This window comes from Chelon labrosus (genome assembly GCF_963514085.1).
Source record: "Chelon labrosus genome assembly, chromosome: 21".
NCBI classification, from domain to species: domain Eukaryota; kingdom Metazoa; phylum Chordata; class Actinopteri; order Mugiliformes; family Mugilidae; genus Chelon; species Chelon labrosus.
In genome coordinates, this window is record NC_140354.1 from 19,327,375 (window position 1) to 19,349,935 (window position 22,561).

The 22,561-nt window shown below is 44.9% G+C and overlaps 1 protein-coding gene across 1 annotated transcript in view; it reads right to left on the minus strand.

Annotated features, from left to right (window-relative positions):
* Nucleotides 1-6,479: 6,479 nt before the first annotated feature.
* grin2ba (glutamate receptor, ionotropic, N-methyl D-aspartate 2B-a) overlaps nucleotides 6,480-22,561 on the minus strand; it is a gene marked incomplete at its 5' end in the record, with an annotated part of 125,975 nt that continues 109,893 nt past the window's right edge. The window contains 3 exons of the mRNA XM_084569957.1: nucleotides 6,480-8,887; nucleotides 15,313-15,551; nucleotides 21,572-21,759. Coding sequence (XP_084426083.1) covers nucleotides 6,584-8,887; nucleotides 15,313-15,551; nucleotides 21,572-21,759 — 2,731 coding nt within the window. The 3' untranslated portion in view covers nucleotides 6,480-6,583. The remainder of the gene's footprint in view (nucleotides 8,888-15,312; nucleotides 15,552-21,571; nucleotides 21,760-22,561) is intronic.

The following is a 22,561-nucleotide window of genomic DNA, read 5'->3' on the forward strand; positions in this document are numbered from 1 at the left end:
ACCTTCGTCACATCCGTTCCTTTTCCTCACGCGGCCAATCAGAGCAATCTCTCCCAGCGACGCGCTCCGTCAACTTGCTGAGTTGTCTGAAAAGCTGCCAACGAGGGGGTCCAACTGTGCGGACGTTGCAAAAACTAGGGTCACGGATGCTCATAGGCAGCCTGACACGTTCCAATTTGTCTGCTTGGCGTGTCACGGCCTCAGCTTCTCAATCTATAATGCTTCTCTGTGTCACTTTGACGTCTGAGACAGAGGTTGTTCATCCAATTTTTTCCCAACCTGCCCTGATTCCATGACCTTTCACAGGAGTTAAATTTGAATGGATCTTTTTATGCCTGCACAACAAATAAGAGCTGGGCTTGAGGACAGCAGTCTCTTACTTTGACAAAGTCTCGAGCAGGTCCAGCGTGATCAGTTATATACACCGATCAGGCATAACATTATGACCACTGACTGGAGTTAATAACATTGACCATCTTGTGACAATTCATTGTTCTGCTGGGAAACTTTTGGACCTGGCATTTATTGGTGTGGATGTTACTTAGACATGTAGCACCCACCTAGACCAGACCAGGCACCCCCCACCCCATAGCAATGACACTCCTTGATGGCAGCAGCCATCCCCAGCAGGATGCAACCACAAAAATGCTTTAGGAACAACTAAAAAAACCATGAAGAACAGCACAAGGTGTTGACCTGGCCTCCAAATTCACTAGATCCTAAACTGATCAAGTATCTGTGGGATGATCCACAGAGGACCCTCCCCTCAAAGGCCCCCATTAACAACATTCTGTTGCCAGACACCACAGGACACCCTATAGAAGGCCCATGTCCATTCTCTGATGAGTCACAGCTGTTTTAGAGGCACAAGGGAGACCTACACAATATTAGGAAGGTGGTCATAATGATTATGCCTGATCGGTGTAGAGTGACGGTAATAGAGAGGCAGCTGAAGAGAGAGCAGCCTGGGAGAACCCAGAGGGAGATGAACGGCATCAGGCGAAAGCTGCACGAGGGGAACCAGCAGCAGCAGTGTGGGTTGTAGAGGGGACAAACCCGGACCCAACCACGCCACCATACCGTCACCATATGGCCCCGGTTTCTCAGGCTGCCCTCCTCATCCCCTCACCCCCTCCAGGTATTCCTGCCAGCCAGAAGGAAGATAGAGAGAGAGACTGGGATAGAGGCGGCATATGACAGAAAGATATTCGCAAGCAATGGTTGTGAAAGAAAGCAAGAAGGAGGAAATACTGAATGGTTTGAGGTTATGCAAGCGTTCAGAACGAGACGGCAAAAAGCCAAGAGATGCAAGACGGGAGAACTTCTCTGGCTCGTAAAAGAGAATCGGGGAGATGATGCAGAGATGTGTGTACAAAGACAAAAAAAAAAAAGAAATAAAAGAAAAGCTTAAAAAGACATGTGCGTGAAACTTATAGTTTTTTATTATTAATACTCAACACTTCATTTTGTTCATCATGTACAAAGAGAAAGAATAGTCTTATTTCAGCACTTATAATAGTAGATATAATCCTTATTAGAAGTACCTTAATGATGTTTTTTTTGTATTTTTTTGCAATTTTGTCATGACGCGGTTAATTTCGTTATTGAGATTACTTCGATAGTTTCCATACAAAAAAAAGAAACCAAAAAAAAACAAAACAAAGGTAAGTACTTTCCCCCCCGAAATATTCAGTATTTACACAACCTGTACAATTATTTGTTTTTGTGTGGTTTTCTGTCTGTATGGTGTAAAAATTTTGGTATTATCTCAAAGAAAAAAGGGCCACAAAAAGAGAAAAAGGATGGCCAAGAATAAGATTATGTATATCATCGTCATGTATACAATTGATAGTGTTTTATATCTTACATTATTATTATTTCATGTGTTCATTTACTTTGTCCCCCACAGTTAATTTCAATCAGGCTCGTGTAGGTTCGGCGACGGGATAAGTTTTTTGAAATACATTTAGTAGCAACCCCTTATGTTTATTTTCCAACGGAGCAATGAGATTAACAAACAAAACTGTACACAATTTAATATAAAAATTTTCGTGTGCATCAATATAAAGCCATACATAATACACAGAGAGACAGAACTTCAATACAAGTAAACAAGTTCTGCAGTGAATTAGGATGAAACTGATCAATTACACAGAGCTTCAGCAGTTTTATATATTTATATATATAAGATCACAGTATAATTCTTCCTGCCTGCATGAGATTAAATCACACAAAGGGACTCCTCTGTTAAAAATTAAAAGTCAATCAATGTGGATGCTGGAAACATGAACCGAGAGTCAGTTTAACGTTGATCCTTCTTATTTGGTCCCGTTTGGTCAGAGTTCCTGACAGAAAAACAGCTGATAAGCACATCCTCCACCTTCAGGATGCTTCCAGCCCCGCTAGTAACTTCCCATAGCCGTTTAGTGTTGGAAAAAAAAAATAAAAAAAGGAGTGACACAGTGTTTTGCTCTGCGTGAACCTTTTTCTTTTAACAAATGTGTTGTGGCATGCTCGTGTTCAGAGAGGAAGGCGGGGGGGGGAGGGGCGATCGGGCCTGAAGGGAAATGAAGAGCTCTGGACGTGGTAAAGGTCTGATGATAGCATGTTTACCACAGTGTCCCCTCAGCTTTCCCGGGCAGTAAGCAGCGAACTAGGTGGCCCTGGCTCTAGAGTAAAACAACAACGGGGAAAGAACTGATGAACTGGCACATTCGCTGAGATCGTTTTCCGTTTGGTCGTGCCGTTTATTGCAAATGAGGAGGATGAATGGTGGCCTTGTGGGGAAGGGAAAAAACAAATAAATAAATAAAGGAATAACGTGCACACGGGTACATTTTTCACTTTTCAATCAAGCCTCGGAACATAAAAGCAGCTGAGGAGGAAAAACAGAAGACTTTTCTTCTCTCAGATTATAGAGACTTATTGGAATCGAACAGAATAAAAGCGAGGAAATCATTACTGGCTGCATTAAGGAGGAAAGAAAAGACACATATGTACACAAATAAATCATATTTCCTGCACAAAGTGGTGGAAATCAAATCAGAAACCCAAAGCATTCAACACTGCGAAAGCATCTGATTCGCTTGCAGCAGAAATAACATCTTTAATAAGGGGTTGCACAAATGCATTTCAACTTGGACTCGTTAGGATGAAACTACGCTCGTTCTTGAAACTTTGCTGAATATTCTCAGCGACATCAACAAACGCCGGCACTAGGAAACGTCCAGTGTGCATTTATGTGTGTTTACATGTATATACTATATATATATGTATATATATTATTCCTTTTACCACAGTGATGTCTATCCCAAACGTAGAGAGGGAACAGGATAGGTCAGGCCGACGATGGCTCCGAATTCTGTGTGCAATCATCAATAGAGCCCAGGTGGAGAAAAGAATAATAATAAATTAAGTAAAATTAAAAAAAAAACGGGCAACGGAAATAACACAAATATCCCGTAAAAGTTTTTTAACAGCTGCTTAAAAATGAAGGATCACAATATACTGCCTCTATATGCAAATATCATCTCCGTATACATGTAATATTGTATTACATAAATGTGTAGATAATTGATCTCAAAAAGCATGAAGAACAGCTTATACCTTAAAAAGAGAGAATCTAACACAATTCAAGGGAAACTTAGCGAAGACTCCTAAAAACTAAACTTTCCCCCTTTTTTTTTTTTGTCAAAAATCACCAAACATCTACACCTACAGTAAATTATCCTCCAACAACTTTAGTGAAAGTAAGAAAAAAATAAAATAAAATAAGCAGGATTCTTAACATAATCAGTATACTGATTGGTAAACTATTATAATTAAGTAAACATGAGATTTAAAGAAAAAGAGGTTCAATTATATCACCTATGATTAGTAATATTTGTGTCTTAACTACATTTTTGCATATTTTTCTTTGTGTGATTTTTTTAAGCTTTTATGAGTTTTTATTGTCGTTTTGTTTATTTCTTAAATTGCTGTAAAACATATTGAAAGTTACATCCTGTCTGTCTGTTTACTGTACAAAGTGAAAAGATCTTTAAATATATTATTTACAAGGAAAAGATTTGACAAACTAACGCTGATTGATGCCCAGCTCCAGAAACCTTCTCCTTCTTCATGTTCTCTGTCTTATTTCCTTGTCCGCAAACCCCCTCCCCTTCCCCGCGTCTCCCTCTCCTACCCCTCCCCCGCGTCTCCCTCTCCTACCCCTCCCCCCGCCGTCTTGCTCACAATAATGGTTCACCTGAACTTTCAAAATGTGCACGTATAAAAATTCCAGAGATCTCAATCGATTTATTTAGCAGGAGAGTCGGGGGAATCAGATTTAAGGCTAACTCGATCGGGTTCGCTTCGACAGCGGTATCAGTTGTGGAGCGCGGGAGGAGGAGAGGTTGTTGAATTTATGAATCGTTGTCAGCAAGTGTTAGTGGCGGGGAGGGGAGGGGAAAGAAAAATCATTGAGGTTGTGATTTGCTCCACGCGCCGACCCGTTGCATGTTTGTGTCCAGGTTTTGGATAGAAATGGCGAAGATCCAGCAGCTTCCTTCTCAGGCCAGCTCTCCTGCACAATCTCCTGCAGCCCTTGAACTCCCGACACCGACCAATCGAAGATCAAACCTTTAAATAACTAAAAGAGGCTCCTCTATTCTGTACAGTAACACGATGAGTCATCATGAGACAGCTCGGGGGGTCGGGACAAGGGGGGGAGATGGTATGATAAGGCATGTCTACTGAGTGCCTACACTGAGTAAAAGGTCCTGTGCAATTAATGAGGCCTCCTCAGCTAAAAAGACTATCTACATCAGTAAAAAGCAATCTTCCACAAGATGGCCGCCTTCCTGGCGCCTCAGTCGGTCAGTGTTTAAAGCGGCCTCTCTCAAATAGACATCCTCCTCAGCTCAAGCTTTTATCAGCATCATTGTCGCGGGACGCTTCTCCTACACAGTAGCCTACACAAACGACAGTGCATATATTAAACCATATGCAACGTCCGAACTAACGCCTTCCGACAAGATACTAGTGAAAAAAAGTAAGTGCCTGGTGACTGTTGTTATGTAACCTGAATTAAAGAAGTGGTCTAAAGGCTGCCATGTTGTGAACTGAGACGCTCCATCCGGAACAACGGGACATCCTGAATACAACTGGTTCATAAAACGCCGCCCACGCCCGGACATATGAAAGATTTTTTTTTTTGTTTTTTTTTTACGAAGTTATAAAAGATCTTAAACAGCATCTCATATCTGAACAATCAGCAGCAGCAGCGGCAGCGGTGGCGGCGGTGGCGGTGGCGGCAGCGTCTCAAGCCCAGCTGTAAAATTTTCACCGCAGTTGTGGCTCATAAACGCGACCCGGGGCCTAAAAAGAGCTTCCGGCTTCTGTCCCGGTGCTGCCGACGTGAAGGGGCCGCTTGTGAACTGGAGGGACTTCTTCCACAGGAGACCGTTTAAGGCACGTCCTCCCTCTCAGTGTCTTCTGACGAAACGTTGTTGTTCACAGTAACACAAGTTCAGACCGAACAAAAACTGTTAAAGTGTAAAAGTGTGTGTAGGTGTGTGTGTGCACGATTGATTAATTTGAAATCACATCAAAAATAAGGATCTGTCAAATGTGTCTTCCAGATCCTGGGAGCAAATAAATGTGAGAGCGTGGAGTAAAATATTCTACAGAAAACAGAAAAAAAACAGGAGTTAAGGACTCAAGTCTTTCTGGCTTGTCGGTTGAACAACCCTCCTGCCGCCACCAGGGGCAGACAGAATACAACTACAGATACTAAAACAGCAGTGAAATATTATACCAAAAGAACACAAAACAAGAAAAAAACTTAGTGATTAGCACTAACATCTTTGTTATTCACAACGTTATCAGTATTATTGTTGTTCTTATACCCTGTTTTTTTTCTATAAGAATATCTTATTATCATTCATGATTGTATTTCTCACAGCAAACAGCTCTTTTGGCGTCAGGGATGAAGGAAGAGGAGGAGGAGCTGAGAGAAAGAGGAAAGAGAGAGGGGAGAACAGAAGAGAGATGGACAAGCCGGGCTGTCTCCTCCCAGAGACAGGGTCATTTCCCGTGTCCCGGCTCTGGGTGAACAGTGTCTACGTTCTGCAGTTCGCTCCCGTCTCCGCTCGGGCGCTCAGCGGGAGCCGATCAGACGGCACATCGGATAGCACCGCGCTCACACGTCCGGTATCAACCTTAGATCGGGCGTCGGAAGAAGTACACCGACTCCTACCACGCCGGAGGATGAAATGATGAGTGAGGTCGAGGGGGGACTTGACTGTGTTTGGACATAAAAGTAGCTTTGGCCATTTTCTGAGAGAGGGTTAACATCCCACATCTCCTCAGGGTGTCCTGATTTTTTATTTGAACCCATATTTTCTTGCAAAATCAAGATTTTCTTTCCCCTTATTCTTATATTTCAAAGTCTTTTCCTCAGTTGTCCCTCTCATCTTTCCAATATGGGCTATGAGTGTCTACAGTGTCTTTAGAATCATCCCTGATCTACTAACACTAGATGCCTCTATTGCTCTCCTCCTTCTCCCTTCGCCATTGTCCACTCCTCCCCCGTCTTTGTCTTTCACACGTCAGACTCGATGCTGGAGAGTTTCTCGTACACATGGCCATTGCTTCCATTGAAGGGACGCGGGGGACCGACCCCCAGCATGGAGCCGTGGTGGTTCATTCCACCGAGGCTGAGCTCTTTCGGGAACCGGGGTGCCACGTTGGACATCACCCCGGCTGTGGCGGACGCCGGCAGGTACGACGTTGCGCTCATCTGGCTCCTGAAGTCACTTCGGCTGTTTTTGGCAACTTGTTGCTGCTGCTGCTGCTGTTGCTGCTGCTGCTGTTGCTTTTTCATGTAATATTGTTTGGCGCCGTGCATCAGACACTGGTCGTCGCCAAAGGTGGGTATAAAGGGGTTTTGGTTTACCCGGTCGGGGTAAAGAGATTTGGATAAAGAGAATCCTGCCCCACCTCCTCCTTCCATCAAAGACCTGTCCCTGTCTCTCATGTCTCTCTCTCCGATGGAGCGGCGGTGGAGACCCTCACCGCCTCTGAACAGGCCAAACGGTGAGCCAGGCCCTTTCCGGCTGTCGCCTCCATAAAACAGCGGGTCCCTGTCTCGTTCCCTTTCTCTTTCTGAGCCCCCGTGGCGCTCAAATATGTGTGCAAAAGGGCTGGTGCCTTCCAGGTAGCGTTCCTTCTCCTTCAAGCTAACACTCCTGGGTGGGGGCAGCATTCCTCCCATACCTGCACCACTCATGCCTCCACCTCCTCCTCCTAAACCTCCCATCAAACTTCCCATCCCGCCCGATTCCTCTTTCTGAAGGTCGACAAATGCGTCATATGAGTGCTGCCTCCTAAGTGGCCCTCCACTCTTCCTCCTCTGCTGGGCCTGAGATTGAGGCTGAGGACCTCCGCCGATTCCTCCTCCACCTCCACCACCTTTCCCACCCCCCATCTGTTCCAAGAGGTGGTTGTTGTCTTCACTGATATCGTAGAGGTTTCCTGTCTTTTTACAACCTTCGCAGCGCATGCAGGTCGCAGAGCTCGGGCGGCTGTTTCCTCCACCTCCAGAGGTCCCACAGCTCATACCACCACCATAACCACCAACCCCTCCTCCATGCATGGACATCTTGCTCCCTCCACCGCTTGCCCGACAGTTCCTGCACTCCCACTCTCCCCCTGCCAACCCAGATCCTCCACCGCTCTTTGAATCAGACTTTTTGGGCTTGCTCTTAAGAAAGTCGTCCACTGGTACCAGGGTGGTGCAAGTCCCCACCCCTCCATCTCTGTTCCCGGGACCCTCTGTTAAGTCCACATGTTCCCACTGAGGAACGCCCTCTTTGGGCCGAAACTGGTCCAAATAAAAATCCCTTACGCTCTCCTTTTCTCTGAAAAGATAAGAGTTCCCATCGTTGTTTCCTCCTCCGCCACCACCTCTCTTGCGTTCAGAGGGCAAAAGTGGTGGGGAGGCAGAGCGGTGGCCATGGTAGTGGTGGTGGCTGATGTGGTAGGGTTTCCTCCTGTAGCCCAGCTCAATCTCGTCCAGCTCCCGTCTGGACTTAGCAGAGGCCGGCCTCTTTTTCAGACTATCGCGGTACTGTTTGCGCTTCTTGGCATTACCCTCCAGGTTCCCGTAAGTGACTGTGTGCGTGGAAATATCTGACACATCTGAACGTATATTCCCATCGTCATCTCCTCTCCCTCCACAGTAGCCATGTCCGGGGATGAAGGTGGAACTCGAGGCACCTCCCTTGAAGGAGAACTTCCCGTACAGGTCGGGGAGGCCTCCTTTGAAGCCTTGACCCGAGGGAGGAGTCTGCCCAGACAGCAGGTCAAACTTGCTCATGTTCCTGTGGGTCAGTGCCGAGCAGGGCTGGGTGGTGAAAATAGGAGCCACCCCTCCGCCCAGGCTGTCACAGTCGAACATCCCGCCCTCCAGAGAACTAGCACTGCCCAAACTATGGGGCCTGTTGGTGGGAGGTCCGGTGAGCCCCAGCGTTGAGCCGTGGTGGTGGAGATAGTGGTCCTGGTACAAATTGCTGTCCTTGAGGTGGAGGTTGCCAAACGTCCTCTCCACCTCGCTGATGTAGTCGCTGAACATGTTGTCTTCTGGTAGGTAAGGCGGCTTGCAGTCGGAGTGACCCGCCAAGCTGCGCCGGTGTTCAGAGATGTCATAAACAGAGGAGTCGCGGCGGATGAAGTCCAGAGCACTGTGCGGCGAGCCGTTCACCCCCGACAGGGATGCCATGTTCTTGGCGGTGCGCAAGAGACGCATAATGTTGGAATGGGTGTTGTTCATGGTGGCCGATGGGGAGTTCAATGCCGAGCTGCTTTTCTCTTCGATCTGCACCCCATGGATACAGCTGTAGATGCCCTGTGTGGGACAAAGACAAGCAAGAGGAAGAATTAAACAGAGAACTTCCCCAGTATTTGTTTTTCATCAATATTGCATGCTGACTCTTGTCCATACAGGCGATTTTGGATGCAAACACTCTTGAACGCAACCTAAAGCGTGTTTGTTCTTCTTGATTTGATTTTCTCACACATGTAACTACAGTAATTATGTGTAAAAAATGTGCACAGGCAACCCACACTCTGTAGACAGAGGACTATAGCTGCTACTGCTTTGCTAATGTGTTTTGAAGATTTAGTGCAAGCTGAACATGTTTTACACGATGCAGCTTTATGGATGGGTGAGAAAAATGTGAAAAAAAGAACATCTGGCCTGAGATACACTGCACAAAACACAATTTATGCTCCGACTCGTCCATGCTGTACATTCACTGGTGTGAGATAAAGTTAGAGAGCAAGCGAGCAAACAGTGGGAGGATTCAGAGAGGATAGGGTGGCTCGATAATGGATGATTGATATAGGCCAAGAAGCCGTAAAAAATCCCTAGGACCCACTTGTCAATACCTTTAATCAATGTGATTAGAATTCAGCTGAACAATACCCTCCGGCAGTTATTAAACACCTCAGTTGAACAGACCCTCAAACAGCCACTGGCCAGAGCATAGTTCCTTCCGTTCAGGGAAAGGCCAAGCGAAGGAGACGCGACCAGTGACAGAAAGATAAACAGCTCCATTTGCATTCAGTGATGTACGATACAATATTCAGATAAAAACGGATGCAGAGCGGAGAACAAACCAGGCATGACAGATGGGGAAAGGAGAGGACCGGATCAATTCCCGACAATGATTTTACTCTGTTTTTCTGCCGGTCTGTAGACGGCTACGGAGAGAAAGGGAACGCTTCGGCCGCCATTAAAGATCAAAGATCAACTAACCTCCTTCCTGGTTGCCTGTACAAGGGTCAGGGCAAGAGGTTAGGGGTCTTACAACTGCCAAATCTTCACTGCTATTTAGCTACGACTCCCCCTCCTCCTCCCTTTGTCCACTAATATGACTAGTTGACCCCCAGTTCTCCTTCTAATAGCCACTTGCTTCTGGTAATTAATTAGCTACATGGACAGTGCCTGCATTGCAGCAAAGAAAAAAAAAGGCTTCATCCTTCATTCTGGTTTTTATAGATAACATTAATACTTCTTTTAATTTCACAGTCTGTTAACGGCCAAGTATGCAAAGCTTGACAGTGGCTGAAACTAAGAGAGGTTAGCATAAATACAAAATGACTCAACGCTGCAGGACAAATTTATGCGCCCACCTTTGTAATATCATCTTTCAATGTTTATCTCGTCCCTCTCGTTCTCGACTGGGTTTCTTCTCTCCATCTGTCTGTTTATATAACTTGCCATCACTTTATCCCTTTTGATTTTCTTCGTTTATTGTTCTCCTTACGCCCCACCTGCTGCTAAATCTGTCGCGTCTTCCTCCCTTGCCATCTCATCTCTGACGGAAACACCGACCTTATTTTCAGGACGGTCTCCACCCTCCCCCCAATGGGTTTTGACCTTTATAGATGTTTGTTGCGTTGTTTAGAGATTTGTGGCAACAACCATGAGCAGAAACAAGAAGTTAATACTTTAGTGCATCAAATGTTGCATTTAACTTTGCCTTGATTGCTAATTTGCATTCAACAGCGGATTTTGTTTTCCAACTCCACAAGCCCACATAATGTAACAGTGGGCAGATTGCTGCAGGTCTGATGTTACTGTAGCTGATTATGTGCGTGAATACAAATATTTCCAAGAACTTTCGATCCACCAATGCGTCGCAGCAGGACGTCTTCAAATAACCTGATGCTCGTAACTCCTAGGGGTTGTAGAGGCTGGTCGGCCAATGGGTTCGTCGACTTCACTCCTGTGCCATGACGCTTTAAGCATCAAGTCAACTAGCCACCGACCACGTGACAATAACAACATGGATGCCTCCGGGAAGACAGTTGAGGAGCCCAGTGAGTCGTTGCAGCAAACTAGCAGCGGTTAAGGTGTGTGGAAATACTTCACGAAAGATGAAGATCATACTACCGTGACATGTCAGTCCTTAAATACAAGAAAAGTACTACTGCAGTGCATCTGAAAAGGCATCCGCTAACGCTAGCAGAAGAACGGTCCAAATTCTCTGGACAGCAGTTGCACGTCAACAGTTAGATTAAGTTATTAGACCTTTAGCTGCAGTACATGGAGAAGGCTTCAGAGAAATAACCCTGGCTACACTATCCCATCTAACACGCTGTGGAGTACTATTAAATGCTATTGATGGTGCTGAGTTGCTGCCTGTTTTTATACACGCTATACATATATACAGCACACAGTATGTAGCACATGAGCTGTCTGTTCTCAGCATATGTGTTCAGGTCAAGAATATAGATTTCATTACTTTCTACCGTTTTTATTAGTGTCGTCCTGTGATAAGAGACAGAAGGAGGCTGCACATCAACAATTTGATGGTGGATTTCATTGTCCTTTAGCTGCAGTACACAGAGAAGGCTTCAGATAAATACAGCCATTAAATGCTATTGATGGCGCTGAGTTGCCGCCTGTTTTTATACAGGCTAGACATACCTGCAGAGCACAGTATGCAGCACATGTATTCAGGTCAAGGATATAGATTTTATTGTTGCAAAGCATTACTTTCTACTGTGTTTTTGTTAGAGACTCAACTTTCATCACACAAAAGTCGATTTTAAAAGATCTGAAGTCGTGCAACCTCTACTAACTGTACACACAGCTCTGACTTTACATGTAACATAATTTAATAGCAGCGTGTGTGGTCTAAATATATGGGGTTAAATGCAAATTAACTTGATGTGACGGTGAGGGCTGTGAAAAGCGGAGCGATTAGCCCTCTACTACATTTACTGTTCTAAAGTCATCAGAGGCTTTTTAAATCAATATAATTAATTTGTTTCAGTCGTTGCAGGTGGGACCTGGAGGGGTAGGTAGCCCGGGGAGCGCTGCTCTCAAAACCACAGAGGGAGGCAGCGCTAACCGAGCGTGCAGCCATGACCGAAGCCACGCGACTCACGCCAGCCGTGACAGATGTCTCATTTTTTACACCGCCGAGCTTAAATGTTAATTGCAGCAATAACAATAAAGTTTATTGGATTACGCTGTGAAATTAAAAAAGCGGAATCAATGCGAGGGGCCGGGCGAGAAAGAAATAGAAAAAAAGAGAAAAAAAAAAAATGGCCACGGCTGGAGAGAAAACAAGTAAATGAGAAGTAGGGAACGTGGCCGAGGACTGTGGGAAAGTAATAACCGGTAATTTCCACCGTTGTTGTTGTTGTTTCGCAGTTCCCGTGCTACAAATGAACGCTCTCAATGAATATTTGTCCCCGAATATATTCACATGGTGAATCATCTGGCTGCATTTGTGGACATTTATTATTTTGTCACACTGCAGCAAAGACAGAGGTAATTTCTGTAAATGAGAACGAGCGCAATCTCTGAATGTTGCTCAAAGCGTAATTGGTCTCTAATCCAGTTCCCGTCCAAATTACAGTGATACAATAATCAAAAACAACATCGAGCAGCCCCGTTTTTGGAAACTGAGAAGTCACAACCATAAACAAGGCAATGACGTTAAAATTAACACCATACAAAATAATCAAAGTTGGGCACTGGAGCGTAATATTAGAGCAGACAGGAGAAAATGTATTTTTTTTTTCCTTTCTTCATAGCTTCTTGGCACAAGCAGCCCCGGCCAGCACCACAACAGCATATCAAATGGAGGGCGTGAGCAGCAGTGTGTGGTCTCCTCCGCTGTAAATTAGCCACGTGGTTCAGCCCGCGGCGGTTCACCTTCAGAGGCACGCAGTGAATTACACAGGAGCCATGTCAAAACAATTGGAATGCAAATCAAATACCTCGGGGGTGACTTTGTTCCCCCGGGATCCGGTGATTTACCCTCCCCTGTCCTGTGGCGGACTTTTTAGTTGAGTGAAATATTGATTTTTGGCTCAACATTTCGTAAATATTTACCTCGTGGGGTCAGAAAGGCCTGAGCGTCCAAAAAAAAAAAAAAAAAAGCTCCTCTACAGTAGGTGTTCACAATTTGAAAGGGAGAGTTTAAGTTTGATTATAATTTTTCTCTAAAACCTCAGAAAGACATTAGAGACAGTACGGCCAAGTAATAAAGGATGAATTTCCAGACAAGCAGGACTAGTAAATTGAAGAATTAGAGACAGTTTTGGATGTACTCCCTTATTTTTTCCGCCTTTTCAAATAGTTTTGTGGGTGTGTTTGGAAGCTCGAATGGTCCAGCACATGCCTAAATTAAAAAACTACCACAGCTGTATAGAGAGGAAAAGCCCCGCCCCTTTTATGAGATCAAATTTTGGTAAAAAAAAAAAATCTGCAGTAGTCAATCGCTGTTATTCAAACAAATAAATGTTTGAATTGCGCCGTGAAATTACACAGAAAATGTCTGCGTTAAATTAAAAGATAATTTTGCACATCAAGAAAAATCAGTCTTTGTGATCGAGACTTAAACTTTGGTCTCAGATAGAAAGATAGATAAATCGATAATAAGCGGATAGCTGGATAGATAGATCAGCAGGAATCTGAGGTTCTCTGATGATGGTTTGTCGGTTGTACCTCCAGGCTCAGGACAAAAGAGACTGTGCCTCGTGGACAGTTTCAACAGCTAAAGTTCCACTGATGTTCATTTAATTTGAGCAGTTTAGTTGTTGCCATGTGCTTTTTAACTGGTGGTCTGCATTTTATACCTGGTGCTGTATCTCATATTTGCGTATATTTGCTTACTTACCAGATGACAAATCACCTACTGTTTTCACTCCTGTGAGAGAGCGCTGACTACAGTAATGAGGATTTATTTGTCAGGTGAACTTTGTTTACCACAAATTGGCAACTCTGGTAACAAAGAGTGACTACTCTGCTGAACAATTCAAATATTTACTCTGAGTGGTGCTCAAAATTCTCAGCTTTCCAGGTGTTGTTCCTAACCTTTTGGTTTTCTGGGGAGAACGACGGCGGTTGTGGAGGTTTGCGTGAAAGCTGTCGAGTATTCGGCTGCTATAAAGGTGGAAGGTGTGCCAGATACCGAAGTGTGATAGCACTTGGCTTGTGCTTGGTTTCGATGCTTAAAAATCATGTGTGGTGTGAAAAATGCAAGCTCCAGTGTGCTTTCTCTGGCTTAAACAGACTGTACCGGCAATATGAAGTTGTGTCCCCTATCTGGCAACAGGCTAAACATGGTATTGAGATAATGTCCCTCTTCCTATTTTCTAGCTCCTAATTTGGGATTTTGAGGTATTCCAAGGCCCAGGGTGAAATGTATAGCACCTCCAGCTAATTCTGGGTCTATCTCAGGGTCTCCCAGTTGGCCACACCTAGTAAACCATGTCTCTCTTCCTGGTTCTTCCTAGTTTTCTAGTCCCTTGTGATGGATTTTGAGGTATTCCAAGGTCACAGGTGAAATGTATAGCACCTCCAGCTAAATCTGCGTCTACCTTACTGCCTCCCAGTTTGGCATACCTGGTAAACCATGTCTCTCTTCCTAGTTTTCTAGCTCCTTACGGGGGATTTTGAGGTATTCCAAGGCCCAAGGTACAATGTATAGCACCTCCAGCTAATTCTGGGTCTACCTTAGGGTCTCCCAGTTGGCCATACCTGGTAAACCATGTCTCTCTTCCTAGTTCTTCCTAGTTTTCTAGCCCCTTATGATGGATTTTGAGGTATTTCAAGGTACCAGATGAAATGTATAGCACCTGCAGCTAAATCTGGGTCTACCTTGGTGTCTCCCAGTTGGGCGTACCTGGTAAACCATGTCTCTCTTCCTAGTTTTCTAGCTCCCTTTGGTGTACTTTGAGGTATTCCAAGGTCAAAGGTGAAATGTATAGCACCTCCAGCTAATTCTGGGCCTACCTTATTGTCTCCCAGTTGGGCGTACCTGGTAAACCATGTCCCTCTTCCTAGTTTTCTAGTTTCTCATGAGGGATTTTGAGGTACTCCAAGACCCAAGGCGAAATGTATAGCACCTCCAGCTTATTCTGGGTTTACCTCAGGGTCTCCCAGCTGGGCGTACCTGGTAAACCATGTCCCTCTTCTTAGTTTTCTAGCTCCTTATGGGGGGTTATGAGGTATTCCAAGGCCCAAGGTACAATGTATAGCACCTTAAGCGAATCCTCGGTCTAGCTTAAGGTCTCCCAGCCGGCCATACCAGATAAGGTGTCCAAGAGGCACCCTCACCAGATGCCTAAACCACCAGCTCCGCTATGAGCTAACTCCAGACTAACTGATTCATTTATTTGTGCAATTCAAGTTGAGCTAGTGTCTGCAAAAATGCTACTTTATGAGTTTTATGGTACTATACCATACGGATGCACACATTCCTAGTATTTCTTGTAATTTCCGTTCCCTCTCCCACCCTCTCTCACCCTGCTGATTGAGAAGACGAAGCCGGGCTGGCCGGAGCAGACGCCCATGAAGCAGAAGCGAAGCTGCCAGTAGAACCAGTGCTCGCAGATGAAGGTGATGAGCGAAAGGGCCATGGCGGCGCCGAGCATGTAGAAGACGCCGGCCATGTTGTCCACGTCCAGCTGGCTGGACATCACCTCGTTCTTCTCGTGGTGGCAGATCCCCGTCAGCCAGAGGGACTCCAGCTCCTCCATCTCACCTGGAGACAGTAGATAAGGGATGAAGAGGAGGAAGGACAAAGCGAAGGAGACAGAAGAGAAACAGATGGTATGAAGGGAGAAGGAGGCAGGGGGAGACGGATGAGGGGCCAGAGAGAAAATGAGTCGATGGAGCAACAAGGAAGAAGTGGAATGGAGGGAGGCTCAATGACGACATGTTTTTAATAAAGAAAAGGGAATATATGTAAAACATAAAGTAGAGAGCAGGGATATGATGTAATAACAGGATGGGTGTTGGAGGACACAGGGGATAGAGAGAATGATGCAACAGAAGAAGAGAGGAGGGAAGATGGCGGGCAGGCGGGCGGAAGAGGGGGTCATGGTGGATAGAAGTGAAATACAGCTCTGAATCGTGCAGTAGGCTTCACAGCAGGCGGGAAGACGAGAAACACACACACACACACATTAATTACATCAATCTTATGTGCGCCCCTTTTCGGCAAACAATTGCGTCTGTAGGTGTCTGTGCTGCGTCTGGAGCCGGTCCCCGAGCTTCTGCTCTCTTTAGTGGGTCACCTTCTGTTTCATCACAAGCTGTTCTCTATCAAAGCCGACTGCGGCAGGACAGGCGTCGCTTAATTAATCACAGATTCAGCCGCCGTCGCCGCACGTCAGCGTGATTCCTGCACCGCAACCCTCACCGGCCTCCGAGTATCGACAAAGGATCTCAGCAGCGTACAAATTCAAACTACAGACACAATCACAATTCAGCCCGGATGAACTGATAAAACTGTGACTGCAACTAAGTTTCTAACTCAAGTTTTTGTTGAAAAGAGGGACGAATTAGTTTACAATCATCCAGGTCGTGGTACATTCAAAAAACAAGCTGAAACAAGGGCAACTGGACTTGATTGAAGTCATCCATGTCAAATTGGAAAATCCTTCTCTGAACAGAGGTGGACTCAGATTTAATCCATCATCAATTTGCAACACAGTCTGAACATCTGTCCCCAAGACGTTTCACGCCCGTTTACACCTTGAGACTGGAGAACATTGGAGAAAGAAAACAGGATCAATTACAAGAAAGAATCTGGTCGTTAACGCTAGTCACGTGAGTTTCTGAAGGGTAACACGCACAGATGTTCCTATTTAAACTCCAACTCCCCACCAGTCGTTTAAAACTAAAAAGGCTATTTGGGTGAAATGTCTTTCAGAAACTCTACAAGTCCATTTGTCCTTGTTTGAGCTTGTTTTTTGGACACAGTGGACTTTAGGACTTGTAGGACAGTTCAACACTGTAAAATGTTCACATTATATAAAGCTCTGTGCATTAACAATGGCTTAGCTATCTAACTCTGAAGCAGCTAATTAAAAGCCACCCATTGTTCCATTTTATCATGCACACCTGCTCCTTTTTAACAAATACAAGAAGAAACTTAATTTTTGTCCTTGGAAACACTCACTGCAACCAAAAGGAGAAAAAAAAACCTGAGATGAACTTTTTTTTTTTGCTTTGAAATGGAACTAATGGGATCGTGGTTACGAAATTGTGTAAATTGCTTGGTGTTTAAGTTGGAGGCTAGGTAACTGTTGGTGTCTGGAAGGCTCAACAAGTCTAACATCCAAAAAACAAGATGGTTCAGGAGGTGGGGGAGACAAAAGCTACAAATTGGTTAGCATTGCCAGTCCCCATTGGAGAGTCACTCAAATGCTTGGTGCTGGTTTGGAAGAGGTATGACTGTATATATCTCACAGAAACTAGTGACGCAAACGCATATGATTGGTTGACGTGTCACTGTGTCAGAGGAGCAACAAAACATTAGAATAATTGGAGTAATTGGAGTCGAAACTTTCTGAGGACAGAAAGGTTTAACTGTATTGTAAATTGATGGCAGATTATATCTCAGTCCACTTCCCCTGTTCAGAGAAGAGGTTTCCAATTTGACATAGATGTCTTCCTTTATTCCTCTTTCAAACCATCTGTCATCTCTGGATAAAATGTGGATGTCTTCAAAGGAGCATCCTTTGCCCTTCAGGTGTATGTGGACAGCCGAATCCTGGTCCTGAAGAGATATCAGGTGTGGAAGATGATGATGATGATGATGATGATGATGTGAGATTCAGATGGGTAACAGCCAGAGATGTTCTGATTTAAACCCCAACTCCCCACAAGTATTTAAGTATTTAACTGAAAAAGCTACTCGGATGAAAAGTCTTCAAGAAACTCTACAAGTCGAAGTTGCTGCTTTTTTGTTTTAGATAAACCACAGACAGTATAAAGATGGACAGCGGAAGGGTTTCTCAAAAGTGAAGCCAAAGCAAGTAGAGCTCCCCCTGGTGGCTGGCTGCAGTATAGGTCATAAGCTCCACCTCCTCCATGTTAGTGGGCGGGACTTGGGCCAAACTAAAACACTAAAATACATGTCAAATAAATTATTTTTTTCAAGGTTTCTGTCATTTTAGGTAGTTAATATACTGTTGATGCATGTTCAAGTGTCAATTTTTTTTGGATAAGTTTCATTTTAGTTAGTTAATTGACAATTTAGCATTTTAGCATTTGCCATGCCAATCACTCCGTAAAGCGGCCTGTAGGATCCAACATTTCCTTGTAACTGGTGGAGGTAGATCAGAGCGTAGTATTTATTTACCAAAAACCGGGTGAGTCTGGATGAAGTGTGGGTGGGGCATCAATAATCGTGGCTTCACGTGGCTCCACTATCGGATCGTACTGCGCAGACTCTGGCTCCAATATCGCAAGATGGCGCTGGCCGTATCCCCGGGAAAATAGCGTCAGTTTAGCCAGTGCAAGGAAGTGGGGACGCATAGTCCATATTTATATACAGTCTATGGGATATACCATGACCTGGATGACTGAGAACCTTTACAAACAGTTTAGCAACCCAACAACCGAGTAGCTTCTTCAGGGAAGTATTAGTTTTAGTTGCAAACAGTTTAGACGTCTGAGTGGATGGTGTGCAAGATGAGAAAGAAGACCAAGACTGAAAGGACCAAGATAAAGCAAAGAGGTTCAGTGAACACTAGCGTTTTCTTTCAGCCTGTTTCCACTATTCCTAATTTTAGCCACTTTCTAAAATCTAATTACTTTAAGTATGCATTGAAGTCAAAAGTCAGATGAAAAGCTTATGAAGCACATTTTAAGATCTGGAAAATAGTAGAAACCCTTTCATCAGCCACGTCTGATATCTCTGAAACGATGCAACAGGTCTTTCTTTGGCATCACGAAGGGCATAAAAGGTCTTCAAAGTTTCTACTTAACAGCCATTCAAAAAAAAAAAAAAGAAAATCTAAATTGCAGTTTAATTTTCAGGACAGCTGTGATGTATTTTTTGCTCAGGCCTGCGTCAGACTCCCTTCCAGACCCTTCGTACCAGGCCACCGGGCTCTCCGCGTGAGTCTGAGTCCGCTTTCTAGGCCACCGGGAGGGGAGTGGATGGCGAGGCGTGGCAAAGTGACATTGAAATCCTGAGAGGGGGCGAGACGGGGCCGCTCGCTTCCTGTAGTAATGCTGTTGCAGTGGGCATGGCGGGGACGGGGACGGGGACGGGGGGGGGTGTTACCGCGAGACGACCCACATTGAGACACACGAGTACACATGTGCGAAAAAGTTTGACTCACATCAAAGTTTGAAAGAGTTAAATGTGCAGCTATCCGATAATCGATGAGGAACAAAACAGAAAACACTCTTAGCGAGTTATATGTAGGCTGATAAAAATAAACCCGTGTCAAAAATAATCAGAAATACTCCTTAACACACATACACTCCCCTCGCTTCCACACATAGACACTCTCATTTTCAGAGGGCTGACCCATATTCACATGTGCAAACACACACACACACAAGCACGGTGTCGAAATACACCAGGAGCTATGCTGGCACCCCTAACTGGGACGCAGTATAGCGGGCCCCCGGAGGGCCCTTGGTTCAGGATGCTCACAACACGCTGGACGGCGCCCAACTAAACTAGCAACAACACACGCACACGAACCTACACACCGAAAAAACTTTCATTACATTTCCCCGTCTGAATTGAGCCGTATATCACGACAACGGGGCGCCGTGAAATTAGACCGTTAAAGTCGATGAACTTAGCGAGCGGCCGTTGTTTTCGCGACACTCTGACTTGTTTACGACGAGGCGCTTTCGCTTCGAACCCATAAAGCATATACTACGCAGGTTAGGGACGGTCATTTCGTTTCACCGCCCCTCCCCCACCCCCGGCTCGTTCAGGAGGCTCATTAACGCTCCAGCTAGAGCTGCAGTGGAAGTGCATTTTGGAAAAGATCAAACCCAAGAGAGCTTGGGCAGTGTCCCGTAAAAAAAAAAAAAGCATGATCGTAAAGCAGAGGGGCCCCCACAGCGGCGCTAAATCTCAAATTATATTCCTACTAGCAGCGTCGTACCTCTTCTGTACTTGATGTATTGTATGAGAGGGAGAGTTTCTGTACATTTGAGTTCCAGAACCAATTAGACACCAAACCTCCGTCCTTATCCCTAATAAATAGAAATCTTACTGTCTGAATTCTTTCCCAAGACGTCTGTGAAGATTCTCAGTCATCCAAGTCGTGGTATATCTAAAAATAAAGTCCTAAAACAAAGGCGAATGGACTCGTTTGAAGTTCTTCTTCGTTTTGAAAATGGCTGGAGGGTAGTTAAGGGTTTTTGTGCGGAACATCTGTGGGTGGTGCCTGCTCGAAACCGATGATGATGATGATGATGATTCTGACTGAAGCAAGAGGACCGGATTCAACCAGACGCAGCATAAACCCCACCGGACCCGCTTTCCGTCAGTCGGCGGGAAAAACGTTCGGCAGCCGAAGAGATTTTCAGGCAAAGAGGTGAGGGAATCAATCAAGCCCGAGCTGCGTTTTACTTGCCGAGGACCGAGCTAAAGGCAAATATAGAACACAACAATCAAGAGCTGGAGGAGGCCGCAGTGGGAGAACATCAGCAGGGAGTGTCTGGTGGTCAATCCAGTTTTTCTTTTAAACAAACCTGAACCTTTAGCCAGAATGTCTTAACATCTCACACAGCTATGTTTTGCTGTGTGTAGGCTGAATGAAGGGTAAATGAAGAAGTTTCTATTACGTCTCAAAGGATAATTCAGGTTTATTACAAACTAGATCTTACGTATTACATACACGGATCAGGCATAACATTATGACCACCTTCCTAATATTGTGTAGGTCTCCCTTGTAGGCCTCCAAAACAGTTGTTACTCATCAGAGAATGGACATGGGCCTTCTGAGGGTGTCCTGTGGTGTCTGGCAACAGGATGTTGTGGGGGGGGGGGTCTTTGAGGGGAGGGGCCTCTGTGGATCATCCCACAGATCAGTTTGGGATCTAGAGAATTTGGAGGCCAGGTCAGCACCTTGTGATGTTCTTCATGACTGTTTTTGTGGTTGCATCCTGCTGGGGATGTCTGCTGCCATCAAGGAGTGTCATTGCTATGGGGTGGGGGGTGCCTGGTCTGGTCTAGGTGGGTGCTACATGTCTAAGTAACATCCACACCAATGAATGCCAGGTCCAAAAGTTTCCCAGCAGAACATGGAGTTGTCACAAGATGGTCGATGTTATTTACTTCTCCTGACAGTGGTTTTAATGTTGTGGCTGATCGGTGTAGACTGCAGGTTTGCTTATTGTTGCTGCTAATAAGAAGTCAAACGAGACAAGGCGGCAGGCAGTCAGATGATGAGTCATGTTTAGAACAAGCTCTCAGGTTTTCGTTTTTCGCTAAAGGTTTAATTACCAACATTTAAGGTGCAATGAATTTGAGATTTGACTGAAAATAACTTTTTTCTTAGATCCTCAGATTTAGGTACAAGGTTATCTGAATCGGTGACTGATTAAAATAAGACCACAGTTGAATTAACTTATCCTTTAATGTTTGTTTCAAGGTTGTCGGGAGGTTCTGATCTGTTGCGTCCGCCGACAACACGCGGGCCTCGTCTCGGCAACTGCGCGACACTTCAGAACGGCTGTATCGCTGCTTTAAACCGTGCACTTAAGCATGAATAAATAAAAAGGGAACAGCTTCCTCACCGTCTCCGAAGAGCTGCAGGATGGCCAGGTCCACGTGTCTCTTCCAGAGCGACTCCTTCTGGATGGCGATGCCGTAGCCCGTGGTGGCGAAGATGTAGCCGCTGCCGATGGTCACCAGCTTGCAGCCCTCGTCCCTGCCCGCCATGTAGTTCAGCACGGCCGCGTCATAAATGAAAGCGTCTAGTTTGCTGAAGAAAAAGAGACAGAGAGAGAGAGAGAAAAGGAGAGAGGGGGAGAAGAGATAGGTTGCAATTAATTAGCTCTTAGGAGTCAGACATCTCAGCTACAACGTTCCAATTAACCTGCTAAATAGCACTAAGCCGCTGATAAGCGTAATAGACTTCCACTTGGTTTGCCAAAGGCTGGAGCTGGCACACAGACCGCCGAAAAGGCAAAGGCACGCTAGAAGGAAGCTGAACAGGGGAGGAGGAAGTATTATTGGAGGTACAATATGTTCACATGAATTTAAAACAAAGAACTGGAGACCTTTGTTTTGCGTTTACCTGCTCTGTGCTACAGAACCATCAAATTGAGTTTAAAGAAAATTTTATTATGAAATGCCAATGATGATTTAGCTTTAATACAATGAACATGGCGGCTCAGAGTCCATATCTTCAAAAATACAATAGTCGATAACCCCTTCTGTTGTTCTCTACTGCATTTTGTGAAGACTCAAATGCAGATGTGATCATTCAGGTATGAAAAAGAAAACACTTTTTTGTTAGTTTGACATAAAACAAAACTGCTGCATTTCCTTTGATTAAAAACTGGAAGTCAATTAAAAACCAGGGTCTGGGATAATGGCTGGGTTCACGGTCGATACGCGAACGAGTAAAGATGACTAAACTCCTCGCGCCGGTCGTATAATTTAAAACTGAGCCGGGTGTACATTTCCACTGATTTAATTTAATAAATTCAACAATATAAATATGTTATTTTCAACAGTTTGTGGTTCTGGGTTACTCAGCTCAAGTATTATTTTCCTATTTC